Raw genomic sequence first — 17,030 nt, 5'->3', positions numbered from 1 at the left:
CCAGGATCCCAGGGCCTGTGGGGTTGGTATACCTTATTTTGCTTAACCCTCACTATCACCTCTGCAAGCCCTCAATTTACATCACGGAAACCGAGGCTCAGAGAGGTTAAGAAACTTCCCCAATGGCCCATGGCTATTGAAAGGCAGAGTTGGATTTGAACCAAGTGTATCTAGCTCTGAAGCCCACAGGGTACGCTCTGTCCCTACTGCCTACCAGACGGGTGTCCCAGGAGCCCTTGCCCCATCCTGCCTCCTTCGTGGACCCTGAGATGCCTGAACTTCAGATGTATTCCCAAGGAATTCCTGTACAGAACATGCTTGCACAGGGCCTCCAGGGTTCTGGGCACTGTGCTGCCCGTTGGGTGAGGTTGAGAGGGAAATGGGATGGGCTCAGGAGCTTGCCAGCGACGAGAAAATCGAAGTGCAAGTGAACACCGAACACCAGGCCTGAACAGGAGACGCCAGACAGAGGCAGAGAAAGTGCTTCAGGAACTCAAGAGGGACAGGTCATTTCCAGATGGGAAGTCTCAGGGCAAGATGCAGGGAAGATGCAGCCTTGAATTTGCCTCCTGAAACTCATCCTGGAGCCTGCAGGGATTTTCGTGGCCATTCCAAACAGCTGCTCTGTGAGAGCAGCCTCAGCTCCCACGTCCCTTCTGGCAAATCTCTCCACCACTGGAGTGCTGAAATGGCCTCATCAGCCAAGCCCTCTGGAGAGAGTGCTCTGCTCACAAAGCCAGGGTTTTGTTAACAAGTACAAAATGTAGTTTCAGAAGGACAGTCTGTGAGTAAAAAGGGGTCCAGACAGGGGAAAGAGCAGGAACAGAGGGGAGCTGATGAACAGGAGTGGAGAAGAGTATGTCCTACTGCTGAGACCAAGAGAATCCTGGCCTCTCCAACTCAGCTGGGGGTTCCGGTCAGCAGTTACAGGCACTGGCAGCTGAATTAGCAAGACTCCGTTGTTAAAGGGATCCAGAAGGGAGGGAATCTGCTTCTGAAGATTTGCTTGGAGAATGCCAGAGGGAGAATCTCGGGTTTTCTGAAATGTCTTTTAGATGCCATTGGGCTCCACCCCATCATTACACAGATAAGCTAACTTAAACCCAGACATGTCCCATCGCTTTGTTCCCACTCTCTCCAAGATGACAGGTGTCCTCCTTCAGGACAGTGTGACAGAACTGTGCAGGAGAGGAGCTAGATGAGAGTGGGTGAAACTCTCGGGAGGAGAAGAGCCAAATGAGCTCCTCCAGCTGGGAATTTCTGAGTCGGAAACTGGAAACGCTCTAAGATCAATATATATTTTTCTTCTGGCATTGGAGATAACTCTCTTTATATTGCAATATAATACTACAAGATAGTTGCCCCAAGTCACCAAGTGGCTAGTACACAAATTTAAGTGCATTTATTACTTTTTTTTAATGTTTATTTACTTTTGAGAGATAGCACAAGCAGGGGAGGGCAGAGGGAGAGAAAGACACAGAATCCGAAGCAGGCTCCAGGCTCTGAGCTGTCAGCACAGAGCTGGATGCGGGGCTCAAACTCAGGAAGTGTGAGATCATGACCTGAGCTGAAGTTGGACCTTAACCAACTGAGCCACCCAGGGGTCCCTAAGTGCATTTATAACAAACAACAACAAACACCAGAGGCAAAGAATTATTTTCAATATTGCATTTATTCAAAAGTACATAAATATGTTACATAACACATAATGTAAACATTATAAAACTTGACTTGAATAATAAAACATTCTACTAAGAAAGAAAGATTGCGCATGAAGATTTTTGTGCCCACCCAAGTCAGAGTCCCTCGTTTACGTCACAGAAGCATGGTGGCAGGGAATCAAAGTCGGCATACAAGCTACATTCGTCACAGCATTGGAGGTTGGGATAAGACCCAGCAGTGATGGCTGCGGCCGCGACCTTGTCCAGGGGTGAATTTTTTAAGGCCAAACAAAGAGGTGCCTTTGAACATCTTAAGAAAAGACATACGCAAAGTATAGGATTAGAATTTTTCTTCTGCATCCATTTGTCACAATTATCAGGGGTACCTGGGAAGTTTAGGGCTGGAGCCAATTAAATACATGACACCAGCCCCAAACTAGAGTTCTCTGGCCCTGTCCCAAGTTCCTATCTAACCCCCTCCTCTCCTAGGATTGTTAGAAATGTAAAATCAGGTTGCAGCAAATAAAGGAGAGCAAACTACAATCGTGGATCACCCAGCGGATCACTACAGGCCCATCAAGTGCAGAGCGTGATTGGGAAGAGGGTCAACTCAGTGAGGGTAGGTGAAGCAAAGCAGCACCCAGCCACCCAGCCGAGAACATTCTACTTATGAGCTCACAGCCCTAAGCCAGAAGGGGAAAAAAACCAAGGTTCTACACTCACCTGCCTTTGCCTTTTCCAACCCACTTGCCCTTCCTGGCCTCACCCAGGGTGGGGCCACAGGGCAAGGAATGACCTTGCTCAAGCAGAGAGCCCCAGGTATCCTATTTGAGGGGGTATTTTTCACTCTTACACACATCACTCACTTCAATGCGTTGGCTACTTTGTAGTAAAGACAGATGACAACAGCCATCAGCACAAGCATGGCCACCAGGATACCGCCAGCAATGCTGAACATAATTATTGTGTTGACTTTAGTAGACTTATCTAGGCAGAGAAGCGAAGGCAAGCAGTGAATGTGGCCTCCCTCCCCACACACCCACCTAGTGACCTCAGCAGCTTCCTCTAGTGGAAAAAGAATGAAACCCAAACCACGGATCCTTATGCAAAATGAGTCTTCCCAGAAAGCCTAGGACCCTACGCTGGCCCAGAGAGGGGGAAAGGGTGTATGTTTGAATGAGAGGAGACTGAAATACAAAATCCAGAAAGAAAGAAGAACGTGGAAGAGTCCCATTCTTCCTTTCACAGGAAGTAATGCGCAGCTATACAAATGGTTTTAGTCCCAAATACCTGGATTTCCTGAGATACATTCATTTTCAGATTCAGAATTAAGTCCTCACTCGATAGCAAGCTAAAAAATCTATGGGAACGATTAAGGGGATGACTTTTTAAAAAGGTTATGTTCAACAATGCTGATCATATACAAATCCATTTTGTAAGTGATACATGTTTCAGGAAAACAGTTTTCTATTCTCCCACTGACAACGGCCATTTTTCCTTCTAAATCCTCCCAGGAAATCCAGTTTTTCTGGAATATGCAATTTTTTTAACCTTATTCCCTGAAACTGGGGGAAAGTGAAGAAGGACTGAAGAATAAACAATCCAACTGCCAAAACATACTTACTATTTTTTTCTTTAAAAAAAATTTTTTTAAACATTTATTTACTTTTGAGAGACAGAATGAGAGCATGAGTGGGGGAGTGGCAGAGAGAGGCGGGGACACAGAATCCAAAGCAGGCTCCAGGCTCTGAGCTGTCAGCACAGAGCCCCCGACACGGGGCTCAAACTCACAGACCGAGAGATCATGACCTGAGCCGAAGTTGGATGCTTAACCGACTGAGCCACCCAGGCGCCCCCATACTTACTATTTTCTAACTCTTCCATGCTCGATGAATGCCGGCAGTAAAACAAAATTACAATTAATATAAACTTTAGGGAACAGTACATCTTATCAGGAATTTCTCAAACTTTTAATTTGAGAAAGAAAGTTCTAATTATCCCTGTTAGGAGTAATTAAGATATGAAGTTTGAAGAGCTTATTTTCAGATGCATAGTCTCCACGAGAGCTGGCAGAATGCACAGCTAATGTCCAGCTCCAACTTCTATGCCTGTCAGGCCATACTTGGGCTGTGTGACATCAACACTTCAGACACCAACGCCCTTTCACAGAGTTCTGAATTCCATTCCACGTTCAGATATATGTTAGGACCAACAGCAAGACGAATGTCCAAATCCTATTCTAAATAATTTACTCTCAGTCTCACCTTTTTAAGTTTTCTTCCCTCAGAGAACCTTTTAGGGCTTGACCATTAATTAAAAGCAAATCTGGGATTTCAATAAAGTAAAATGACAGTAGTGTGGTAGTGTGGAGAGTCCAATATCTAAAAATACTCATATATTTAAAAGTTCAATTATAGAAGACTGGGTAGACTTTATGTTGTGGCAACACAATAGAATAATATATAGTTGTAGTCATTCTACAGGACTCAGATATAGGTTAACAGACTTTGGGACATTATACTTCTTGGCTAAGGCAAAAAGATTTCAAAAAGTAATTTGAATAGGATGCCTGTTATAAATCAGGATTCTATTATTTTGAAGTACTCACACCTAACAAAGCTCGTTCAATTAAATGAGGAAACTATTTTAACTATGAAGGGTTATTCCTTGTTGCTTTGTCCAAACCCTGGGTGGAATCACAAACAGCAGGGGAGTTATCAACAAAAACAGTGGCATAAGACCTCTGAAAATTCTTTCCTCTCTAAAAGCAATGAGGAATCTAGCAGAAAAACTGACTTTTTCAGACTCTGAAAATTAAAAGCTTGGTGCAGCTCAGGAAACATTTATTTAAGAAGAACTGAATCTTAGTATAAACAGCAAGGTTTATCACATTGTTCCATCCTTCACTCTCCAGCTCCATGGCAACCTTGAAAATAATGGCCCAGGCTCCAATGCAGCCACCAAAGGGAAAATAGAGGCAAAGCTCTATCAAAGCCTTATTCCCAAAGAATTGTCATTATTTGACCTGTGTGCTGGTTACCTGAAAATCCTCACCTGCAAAGCTATCTGTCTGTATTTGACATAACTTAAGAGTTCACCCAATGCAAAAAGTCTTCTTCTAAGGGGATTTTGGCAAAAACAATTACAGACAATAGTTTTAACTTCCTGGCTGCCTGAGGTAGTGGATAACATTTGGGGCAAATCACAGAGTAGCCAAACAGCTTAAAGGAAAAGTTGGTAAATTAGATGTCCACAGGAGTTTTGAAAAGCTCTGATATATTCCTGGGACTCTAAGCCATGCACAGGTGTAGGGTTGTGTGCATGTCTAAGGCTGTGAGCATACTCAAGAAAGACATGAGATGGCGCTAAGCATTCACCTCTCACTGACCTTGAGGCTTTTTCCAAGCAAAAAGTGAAGGCTATGGCAGAGTTTTCAATTGCTTGGCTGATTGTCAAAGGCATGCCCCAATGCACACAGAGTCCCTCATGAAAGACTAGTGGATTTAATTGGTTCCAGGCATTTAAGGTAATCTTTGTCCAATCATTAGCTGATCACTAAGCTAATCAACAGAGACTTCAGTGTCCACCTACAACAAAGATTACAGATTTTATAGAATTTGTTGAGAAGTCACCAAACAAAAACAAACTCTGGATGGCAGGGAGAATCAGATTTCCAGAGCTGCCATGTTATATTATTTTAAATGTCTAGTTTTCATTGAGATTACAAGACATGCAAAAAAAAAAAAAAAAAAAAAAAAAAAAAAAAAAAAGAGAGAGATAGAGAAAAGAAAGAAAAAGGAAGGAAGGAAGGGAGGGAGGAAGGAAGGAAAGAAAAAACAAAAGTATGGCTGATAAAAGTAAAGTAATTAATAAAAAACTTTCCCTAGGAAGCCCAGACATTGGCCCTACTAGACACAGGTTTTAAATCAACTATTTTAAATATTTTCAAAGGAATCCATGTCTAAAGAACTAAAGTATGAGAATAATGACTGTGATGGAGAGTATCAACAAAGAGAGAAATTAGTAAAGAGTCAAACAGAAATTTCGGAGTTGGAAAGTGTAACTGAGAAAAATTCATGAGAAAAGCTTAACAGCAGATCTGAGCAGGCAGAAGAAATAATCAGTGAACTCAAAGATAGGTCAATTGAGAATATCCAGTCTGAGGAACAGAAAAAAAAAGGATGAATAAAAATCAACGCAGAAATTCCTGTTCCACCACAACATGTAAAAAGCTTGGGAGTTGCCATCCTCAAAATAAGAAAAAAGCTGAACAATTGATAATCATAATGTCTTCCTAGGTCAACCAGTGAATTGAAGTCACAGGGCAAATAGACACCCCAAAACTGAAGAGACTGGTGAATATAGAGAATCACAGCTTCTCAGAAGCAGAAGCCACTGCTAGAGTCAGCAACTGATAGGAATTTTTAAATGGTAATTGACAAATTGCTGGAGGCTGAATGAGGACCAGCATGGAAGAAACAAATTCTTGGGGTCCCAAGTTTCATCTGGGAGGGGAGCCACTTTCATGAATTTTACCTCAAGGAGATCAACTAGATCTGTGAAGACCACAGAAAAATTCCCTCATGTTTTGGTCTCCACTGATACCGCAGTGGAGGTGGTCTTATTCAGGAGGTGAAAGTCCTGAATTTCCAGTAAGCCTTCTCTGATACTACCCCAGCAATTAAGCGGAATGGTGCCTCATTATCACTGGGTCAAAACGAAAAGTTCACACTTCCCAAGATCTCCACCGATGGGGGTGTTATCACCCAGTGTTCTCTGACACTAGTCTGGCAAAAAGGGGTGATCTGGGACAATACTTTATAGCCTGGTGAGAGTGAAAGTCTAGGTTAAGTCTTTACTGGGGAGGGGGGCTGCGGGTGAGCCACAGTTTTTTTCTGGGATATTTGGCTGGAATACAGGCTCCCTGTCTTGTCAGGCTCCTCCCCTCCTTTTTTTTTTTTTTTTTGGTCCTTTGGCTAGAGACAACAGTGTTTTGCTTTTTTGGTTTGTTGGCTTGTTGTTTGTTTTTGTATTTTTTTGTTTTTTGTGTTTGTTTTTGTCTGCACCTATTGGTGTTTCCAGGTTGCTGCTTCTTCATCTCCAAGTCTGGAAATATGAGGCAGTAACAAAACCCAGAGAGCTCACCACCATGTTCCTTGGATTTCAAGTTTCCTAACTTGTCTGTTTTCTTCTCTCCACCTGTCAAGGCCTTGTGTTTGTTTTATACATAACGTCCAGGATTTTTAGTCACACTTGGTAGAAAGCATAAAAGTACACCTACTCCATCTTCCCAGAAGCAGAAGTCCCTCGTATGGAAGATTTGGGGTTTTGTTGTTTTTATTTTTATATTTTAGTTAACATACAGTACAATATTGGTTTCAGAAGTAGAATTCAGTGACTCATCACTTACACACAACACCCAGTGCTCATCACAAGTGCCCTCTTTAATACCCATCACCCATCTAGTCTATCTCTCACCCACCTCCCTCCATCAACCCTGTTTGTTCTCTATTATCAGGAGTCTCTTGTAGTTTGTTTCCCTTTCTTCTCCCCAACCACACGTTCATCTGTTTTGTTTCTTAAATTCCACAAGCTAAATCATGTTATTTGTTTTTCTCTGGTTGACTTATTTCACATTCTAGCTCCAGCCACATTGCTGCAAATAGCAAGATTTCATTCTTTACACACACCATATCTTCTTTATCTTTTCATCAGTCAACGGACATTTGTGCTCTGTTTAGCTATTGTTGACAATGCCTGTATGGGAGATGGTGAAATCAATCCTCTACTTAATGGCCATAGTCACTGTGCCAATCCTGCACTTGTCTGCCTCTGAAAGTGAATGCCTCCTTAAATCTTGTGTCCCAGGCACTTCACGTGTCATCTTAGATGGGGCCCTGTCCACCTTTCCACATAGTCTATCTCTCTAGCTTCATCTCCCACTGCATTTCCCCATATGCCATGCATTTTCATGCCACTGAGCCTTGACTAGATGGCTCTCCCAGTCTCTTTCCTCCTCTATCTGCCGTAATACTAACCCTGCAGGGCTTTACTCAATGCAACATCCTGGGTAAATTCTTCACTGCTTCCCATCTGTCTCCCATGTTAATTGCTCGTTTTCCTCTGTATCCATGACACGTGCTTGTACCTCTCTAAAAATTTGAATTCCAGGGGCGCTAGGTGGCTCAGTCAGTTAAGCGTCCGACTTCAGTTTAGGTCATGAGCTCATAGCTCATGAGTTCGAGCCCCACATCAGGCTCTGTGCTGACCACTCAGAGCCTGGAGCCTGCTTGGATTCTGTGTCTGCCCCTCCCCTGCTCATGCTCTGTCTCTCAAAAATAAATAATAAACATAAAAATTTTAATTTGAGTTTCATTTGTTGTAAGGATTTCCAGTTCCTGTTTTAACTCTGAACAGACATTTGTCTTGAGTACAGGAACCTACTATGTTCACTCTCACTGAACCCAATACTCTGGAGTTGAATTAACTGTGGGGTGTTTTTCTACTTTTTATCTTACAAAAATGTTTTTTTCCAAGCTTCTTTTCTATGCCCTCCATCGAAGCAGCAACTATTCTGAGGGACATGTTCTCGAATGAGCTTAGTCATGATTAAATAGACAAGTTATGTAGACCTTCCCTACAGAGATGACCACTTCATTTCTTGGTTTCCTTTTATTCCTGTGGTTACTTGGTTGCCGTTTGAGGAGTCTGTACATTGAAAATTTGCCTTGTATCAAGGTATGTTTCACCGGGCAGAAACTCAGGATCCCCAATATCAAGAGTCCACTAGGTGCTGACACATTTCATGGGCAATGACCCAAATATGAATTTTGTCAATCTGATAGCAACTTGCCTGATCTAAACCTCTAAATTCAGACAGAGCAATAAATTCGGACGAAACAGAAAACCATGAGCATTATTACTTCATTTATTGTTCAAAATATGTTAGGGGCTCCTGGGTGGCTCAATCAATTGGGCGTCCAACTCTTGATTTTGGCTCAAGTCATGACCCCACTTTCATGAGATCGAGCCCCGTATTGGGCTCTGCACTGACAGTGTGGAGTCTGCTTGGGATTCTCTCTCCCTCTCTGTCCCTCTCCCACTCTCTCAAAATAAATAAATAAATAAACATTAAAATATAATATTTTACTCATTACTTATTAGTTAGCAACATGAAGCTACTGACCTTATTACTTCCAATATGTTTTAGCAGTATTTTTCTGATCTTCACTGGAGATGGCCAGAAGACAATGACTAAGACTTGGACAGATGAGGAAACTGAAGCACAGAGAGCAGAAGTGACTCCCTTAGGTCCCCTAGCAAGTCACTGGCAAGGCAGCAACTAAGGCCTGGTTCTGTGATCTATCCCTCCAGCCCCCTCCTCCCAGATCCAGTGCCCTTCTACCCCCTCAACCTTTCTGCAACCCTCTGAAATGATGTGTGCCCCATTCACAGTGCCCACTAAACCTATCATCCAGAGGCTTTGATTTTGGCTCGGAGCTGAAAGATATGCAAACCAGTTGCATTTCATTTAGGGAAGGGCCTGGTTATTGTTAATATTTTCATCCTAAGTGCTATTCACATGTAGTGATTGGTCAGGAGTACTGAGAGTGGGGCGGGTGGGTGGCTCAGTCAGTTCAGTGTCTGGCTCTTGATTTTGGCTCAGGTCATGATCTCAAGATCATGGGATCAAGCCCAGTGTCAAGCCCCATGGCAGGCTCTCTCCGTCTTCCTCTGCCCCTCTTGTGAGCATGCCTGTGCACTCTCTCCTAATAAAAGAAAGGAAAAAAAAAGGTACTCAGAGTGGTGGGAGAGGCCATGTGTTCCAGATGGCAAAAAGTAGGCAGTGGCTGTATGCAGAATCCAGGAGTTGAACTTTGTGATGTGATCCAGGTTACAGGGGTTTGTTTTCCTGGCAAATTCTTCATCATTCACACCCACAAGGACTTTCACCCAGGCCCCTTACTTCGCCAAGTGCCCATCCCGTGGCTCTCGCCTGGGGCAGGTGGTTGCAAACACCCTGCTACTTGTAAATTGCACATCTGTGGCAGAAAGCAGCCCAGGTTCCAGGCTACTGGAATAAGCCTGTGAGCACCCCCTTACTTGGCCCAGGTTCCATCTCCAGACCTCTTCCACAGCTCCTGCTCTGCTCCCAGGATCTTCATCTTTACCCTCAGACTCCTGCTCAGCTGAGGACCTTGCTATGGTTCTGGCAACTGCCATGAAAAGAGTCAGGTTTTGCCCTAAATAGGAAGGATCTTCCAAACTGAAATCCTCTTCTAGCAGTACATGCTACTATAGTATAGGATAGAATCTATACATGCCAGTTAATTCCCTGATTAATTCCCAAATCTGTGTCTGTGTAAGACTGGTTCTAATGCTTGCTTTGTCTTTTCAGCCTAAGTTTTTCTTACCTTTTAGCATGCATTATGTTTTGCTGAAAACCAGACATAATGTATCTGGAGAAATGTATAGGACCTGAAGTAATCAGGTTGTTAGTGTGGAGTTTTATGTTAATCTGGTTAAGATAGGCTATGCTTAACATTTGCTGTAACTATAGGTGTCAGAGGCTTCAATTTCCTCCAGTATTCTTGCTTTTGTTCCCCCACCCCCGTCTTTGGTTTCCCTAGAAACTCTTTTAAAATAGTCTGCATCCTACTCTTTCAACTGTCATCTGTTTTTATACTGAAGCCCTATTAATATTGGTAAGGCACTGGGGAAGGAAGGCATTCCAGAATCTTATGACTAAATCTATTTTTAGCATACCCGAGTCCCCAGCCTGTCACCATCAAAAATGTCTTTTTTTTTTTTTTTCCCCTGCCCCTACTTGCTGACTGGAAGGCTAGAGGGGTCAGAGTAGTCTAATTGCTCATCCCCAGATCACAAAAGACTCTGGTGGTTTCCCCTGAGGGTACACCTTTGTTAAGAACACTGTGGGCTGGAGCATCTGGGTGACTAGGTCAGTTAAGCCTCTGACTTCAGCTCAGGTCAGAATCTCACGGTTCATAGGTTTGAGTCAGGCTCTGTGTTGACAGCTTGGAGCCTGGAGTCTGCTTCAGATTCTGTGTCTCCCTCTCTCTGTGACCCTCCCCCACTTATGTACTGTCTCTCTCTCTCAAAAATAAATAAACATAATTTTTTTTTTTTTTTTTAGGAATACTGTGGGCTGTATTTCCAAATGGTTACTTTCCCCTCCCCACTGCAGAAAGCCTGAGGGGATTCTTCTCCAATCTTCACTGTGTAAATATGGTGGGGTTCCTGGAAGTAAAACCCATAAAAGTATGGGACTACTAAATGTGGGCTCTCAGGGGTTTCCATCTCCTAGCTAGCTAGTCCACACTTGGCTTCCAGCAATTTATTAATGACCATTTAAGTGTTCCTACAAGTTACTGCCTCCAGAAGATTCTGTCCCTGATAAGCAAATCTCAAGTGTGATTTTCTGCATTTACCTCTCCAGTTTTCAGAGTGGCTCTTTGTTTGCCCTGTGACCTCAATTATCTGGTAGATTTTTTAAAAGTCATTGATTTTCAGTTGAAACAGCTTTTCTCTTATGATAAAGACAGTTGTGATGAATTCCAAACTCTTTGCATGTCAGAGCTGAAACCAAAAGTGTTGATTTTTTTTTTTTTTAATTAATAATATAAACCCACGTAAACAAAAGCTCTTTGGAGTATTCAACCCATGAGAATGTAAAGGGTCCTAGGCCAAAAGTATCTGAGAACTACTGTGTTACAATACACAGTCAGTCACGATTCACACTATAAATCCTAAGTTAATAATAAACTGCTCTTTAAAATAACTAAGCCAATCTGAAAAAGAAAAGGGAGATGACCCAAATAGATAAAATCATGAATGAAAATGGAATTATTACAACCAATCCCTCAGAAATACAAGCAATTATTAGGGAATACTATGAAAAATTATATGCCGACAAACTGGACAACCTGGAAGAAATGGACAAATTCCTAAGCACCCACGCACTTCCAAAACTCAAACAGGAAGAAACAGACAACTTGAACAGACCCATAACCAGCGAAGAAACTGAATCAGTTATCAAAAATCTCCCAACAAATAAGAGTCCAGAACCAGATGGCTTCCCTGGGGAATTCTACCAGACATTTAAAGCAGAGATAATACCTATCCTTCTCAAGCTGTTCCAAAAAATAGAAAGGGAAGGAAAACTTTCAGACTCATTCTATGAAGCCCGCATTACTTTGATTCCTAAACGAAACAGAGACCCAGCAAAAAAAGAGAACTACAGGCCAATATCCTTGATGAATATGGATGAAAAAATTCTCAATAAGATACTAGCAAATTGAATTCAACAGCATATAAAAAGAATTATTCACCATGATCAAGTGGGATTCATTCCTGGGCTGCAGGGCTGGTTCAACACTCGCAACGTAATACATCACATTAATAAAAGAAATAGAACCATATGATCCTGTCAATGGATGCAGAAAAAGCATTTGACAAAATTCAGCATCCTTTCTTAATAAAAACCCTAGAGAAATTCGGGATAGAAGGAACATACTTAAACATCATAAAAGCCATTTAAGAAAAGCCCACAGCTAATATCATCCTCAATGGGGAAAAACTGAGAGCTTTTTCCCTGAGATCAGGAACACGACAGGGATGCCCACTCTCACCGCTGTTGTTTAACATAACTGTTGGAAGTGCTAGCATCAGCAATCAGACAACAAAAGGAAATCAAAGGCATCAAAATTGGCAAAGATGAATTCAAGCTTTCACTTTTTGCAGATGACATGATATTATACCCGGAAAACCCGACAGACTCCACCAAAAGTCTGCTAGAACTGATACATGAGTTCAGCAAAGTCGCAGGATACAAAATTAATGTACAGAAATCAGTTACATTCTTATACACTAATAATGAAGCAACAGAAAGACAAATAAAAAAACTGACCCCATTCACAATTGCATCAAGAATCGTAAAATACCTAGGAATAAACCTAACCAAAGAAGTAAAAGATGTGTGTGCTGAAAACTATAGAAAGCTTATGAAGGAAATTGAAGAAGATACAAAGAAATGGAAAAACATTCCGTGCTCATGGATTGGAAGAATAAATATTGTTAAAATGTCAATACTACCCAAAGCTATCTACACATTCAATGCAATCCCAATCAAAATTGCACCAGCATTCTTCTTGAAGCAATCCTAAAATTTGTATGGAACCACAAAAGACCCTGAATAGCCAAAGTAATATTGAAGAAGAAAACCAAAGCGGGAGGCATCACAAGCCCAGACTTTAGCCTCTACTACAAAGCTGTAATCATCAAGACAGAATGGTATTGGCACAAAAACAGACACATAGACCAATGGAATAGAATAGAAACCCCAGAACTAGACCCACAAAAGTATGGCCAGCTAATCTTTGACAAAGCAGGAAAGAATATCCGATGGAAAAAAGACAGTCTCTTTAACAAATGGTGCTGGGACAACTGGACAGCAACATGCAGAAGAATGAAACTAACCCACTTACTTACACCATTCACAAAAATAAACTCAAAATGGATAAAAGTTCTGAATGTGAGATAGGAAACCATCAAAACCCTAGAAGAGAAAGCAGGAAAAAACCTCTCTGACCTCAGCCGCAGCAATTTCTTACTTGACACATCTCCAAAGGCAAGGGAATTAAAAGCAAAAATGAACTATTGCGACCTCATGAAGATAAAAAGCTTCTGCACTGCAAAGGAAACAATCAACAAAACTAAAAGGCAACCAACAGAATGGGAAAAGATATTTGTAAATGACACATCAGACAAAGGGCTAGCATCCAAAATCTATAAAGAACTCACCAAACTCCACACCCAAAAACCAAATAATCCAGTGAAGAAATGGGCAGAGGGGCACCTGGGTGGCTCAGTCAGTTGAGCGTCCGACTTCGGCTCAGGTCATAATCTCACGGCTCATGAGTTCGAGCCCCTGGTCGGGCTCTGTGCTGACCGCTCAGAGCCTGGAGCCTGCTTTGGATTCTGTGTCTCCCTCTCTCTCTGCCCCTCCTCCACTCATGCTCTGTCTCTCACTCTCTCTCAAAAATAAATAAAATTTTTTAAAAAAGAAATGGGCAGAAAACGTGAATAGACACTTCTCTAAAGAAGACATCCAGATGGCCAACAGGCACGTGAAAAGATGCTCAATGTCACTCCTTATCAGGGAAATACACATCAAAACCACACTGAGATATCACCTCACACCAGTCAGAGTGGCCAAAATGAACAAATCAGGAGACTATAGATGCTGGAGAGGATGTGGAGAACGGGAACCCTCTTGCACTGTTGGTGGGAATGCAAACTGGTGCAGCCACTCTGGAAAACAGTGTGGAGGTTCCTCAAAAAATTAAAAATAGATCTACCCTATGACCCAGCAATAGCACTGCTAGGAATTTACCCAAGGGATACAGGAGTGCTGATGCATAGGGGCACTTTTACCCCAATGTTTATGCAGCACTTTCAACAATAGCCAAATTATGGAAAGAGCTTAAATGTCCATCAACTGATGAATGGATAAAGAAATTGTGGTTTATATACACAACGGAATACTACTTGGCAATGAGAAAGAATTAAATATGGCCTTTTGTAGCAACGTGGATGGAACTGGAGAGTGTTATGCTAAGTGAAATAAGTCATACACAGAAAGACAGATCCATATGTTTTCACTCATGTGGATCCTGAGAAACTTAACAGAAGACCAAGGGGAAAGGGAAAGGGAAAAAAAAAAGTCAGAGAGGGAGAGAGCCAAACCATAAGAGACTCTTAAAAACTGAGAATAAACTGAGGGTTGATGGGGGTGGGAGGGAGGGGTGGGTGGGTGATGGGCACTGAGGAGGGCACCTGTTGGGATGAGCCCTGGGTGTTGTATGGAAACCAATTTGACAATAAATTCCATATTAAAATAAATAAAATAAAATAAAATAAAATAAAATAGCTAAGCCAAAAACTTACATTGTGATATTGGTGGGAAGTTTTTAAAAATATGTTTTATTCTTTATCTGAAGTGGGGGGAAAAAAACAAAAACAAAAAAAATCGCCAATTCATGACAAGAGTAATGTAGCACATTAAAACCAAGGTAATCTCAGCAACCACCATTCTAGCTTTGAAAAAAAAAAAAAGCATAAGATTGAATTTACTCATTTCTCCTTTTTCTGCTCCTCTTACATTGTAATAAAGTTCTGAACTCATACTGCTACCCTTATCAGTTCCATGCAAAAACATATTCTGAATATGTCCAACCAAGTATAAAATAATCTCTAATCTCAATAATCATTCAGATGGTAAGGAACACAAATATGAGAATTATTTCATAAAGTCCCAAACCACAAGGGAGTTATAGTACCTAAAACTTCTAAGTGTAGTACAGAAAAATTAGTAATTAATTCTGTAGTGCAGTGGAGGTCTATACTTGGTTTTCAACAGTAAAGAGGATTTTCCCTGCTATCCAAAAAAAAAAAAAAAACAAAACCATTGTAGGTAGAGAGAAAAGCATGTGCAAAGGTAGAAGAGACCAGAATGCAGGCAGGAGACAAGAGTATGAAAGGCTTTATATGCTAAGCTAATGAACAAAGATGATGGTGACTCAGGAGCAGGACAATCAGAGGACAGTGCAAAGAATGAAATGGAGAAGATGAAAATGAAAGCTAATGACCAGTGAACAAACTCTGGGGATTATTCAAATGAAAGTGCTTGAGAACGGAAGAGGCAGAGGTGGAAAAAGTCAGGAAGGTTTTTCTTTTAAAAAAGCAAGCAAGCAAGCAAGCAAGAGTGAAAGAAAGAATGAAAGAAAGAAAAAGAAAGAAAGAAAGAAAGAAAGAGAAAGAAAGAAAGAAAAAGAAAGAAAAAGAAATCAAGACTTTGTGGTTTATTGTATATATGGGAATGAAAGAAAGGGAAGGACCACAGAACTCTATAGTTTTCTGACCTACAGCTTTCAGTTTTATGTAAGTCAACACCCAGTTGGTAATATTGATCTTATTCATTAACTTGAACTCTGAAAAAGAGTATTTTCCTTTGGGGACTGTCCAAATAGGCTACCATGGATCAATGTTAACTTATGACCATAGGAAGCCGGACATGGGAGGGGGGAGAAAACACACACACACAAAACTGTTTAGACACCTTAGAATCAGTCTAGATTCATCTTTACAAACATGAAAACTAGGACACTTACAATTAAGAACTTTTAACTTTCTGATTGCTGTACACATCAGATCCCTCGGTGGGGTTTCTCTTTCAATCTTGGTAAATCCTTCTAATATACACTCTGGATAACAGATTACTCACAAAAAATTACACTGCAATTTTTCTAACACCACTCCACAGATAAAAAGAATGAAAAGGGTATTGTACAAGTATCCCCTGCTTTCCCAAAATTCCCACGACACCACCTAGCTTTTATGAAAGCCCTACATTAACACAGCAAGGTCTTATTTTCCTAACAGCAAATAACCTCTTCACATTTCTTTCGGTCATCAAAAACAGGCACTAATGGAGGCCTTTGCGAAAGAAAAGTGGAAAAACTAGAACTTTTGGAAACCTGGGGATGCTCTTCCCTTCCGGCCATTTCTGTGAAGGCAAAGGTTTTTTTTGTTTTTTTGTTTTGTTTTTACAAGAACACTCCACTTGCGCGCATGAGGGAAATCCGTATTCTCACTGGGCACATATTCTAACATAACTCAAGAACTCAAGAAAAACAAAAAATTATTTTGCACTGAAACAAAAAACTCAGAACATGGAGTCCTAAAACAAAATTAATATGGCGCAGAATAAGATTTCTACTTTCCGGACTGAATGCCACCATAAATACATGGCTGACAGCCCAACTACGAAGAATGCTGACATTCCAATTTTATTTGAATCTAATTCTCCAGTTCTTTTACAAGGTAAGGTTGACACGACGGAGCAGAGAGGCCCCAGTTACCTTCCTATCCCATGGGGCAACTAGAAAGTTCCATCAGCTCCTTTTTCCCGGAATCAAAGCTTAAAGGTCCTTCAAGTCCCAGCTCAGATGTCACTCCACCAGCACTGGGGTCCCGCTTCTGCTCGGGACAGGTTTCTGCTCACAGCCACCGCCGCCCCTCTGGCCGCTTTCCACACCTCCCCTCCAGCGCCGAGGCTGGAAGGCGCCAGGTCACCCCGCCGCCGTCCCGCCCTGGCGCCAGCGGCTCACCGACAGGGCGACGTCCGGCCGGCGCCCCGGCTGCACTGCAGCCCGGTGACACCGTGCAACCCTCCGCCTGCTAAAGCCAAGCTGCCGGCATCCACGCACCCGCCGCCCGCGGGGACGACGTGCTGGGGGACCGCGGTGGGGGGGGGGGGTCAAAGAAACCCCAACTGCACGGCCCGACCCA

General features: G+C 42.1%; 1 protein-coding gene across 1 annotated transcript in view; it reads right to left on the bottom strand.

Annotated features, from left to right (window-relative positions):
• Positions 1-119: 119 nt before the first annotated feature.
• The window catches only part of LOC145712489 (uncharacterized), a 17,429-nt gene continuing 518 nt past the window's right edge, over positions 120-17,030 (bottom strand). The window contains exons 2-3 of the mRNA XM_081790446.1: positions 2,528-2,648; positions 120-1,971 (exon numbers count right to left, since the gene is read on the bottom strand). Of these exons, the coding sequence (XP_081646572.1) occupies positions 1,797-1,971; positions 2,528-2,648 (296 nt within the window). The 3' untranslated portion in view covers positions 120-1,796. The remainder of the gene's footprint in view (positions 1,972-2,527; positions 2,649-17,030) is intronic.

Source organism: Panthera onca, chromosome D2 (genome assembly GCF_046562875.1).
Source record: "Panthera onca isolate mPanOnc1 chromosome D2, mPanOnc1 haplotype 2, whole genome shotgun sequence".
NCBI lineage: Eukaryota > Metazoa > Chordata > Mammalia > Carnivora > Felidae > Panthera > Panthera onca.
Note: the sequence above shows the minus strand (reverse complement) of the source record. Positions and strands in the feature narration are given on the sequence as shown.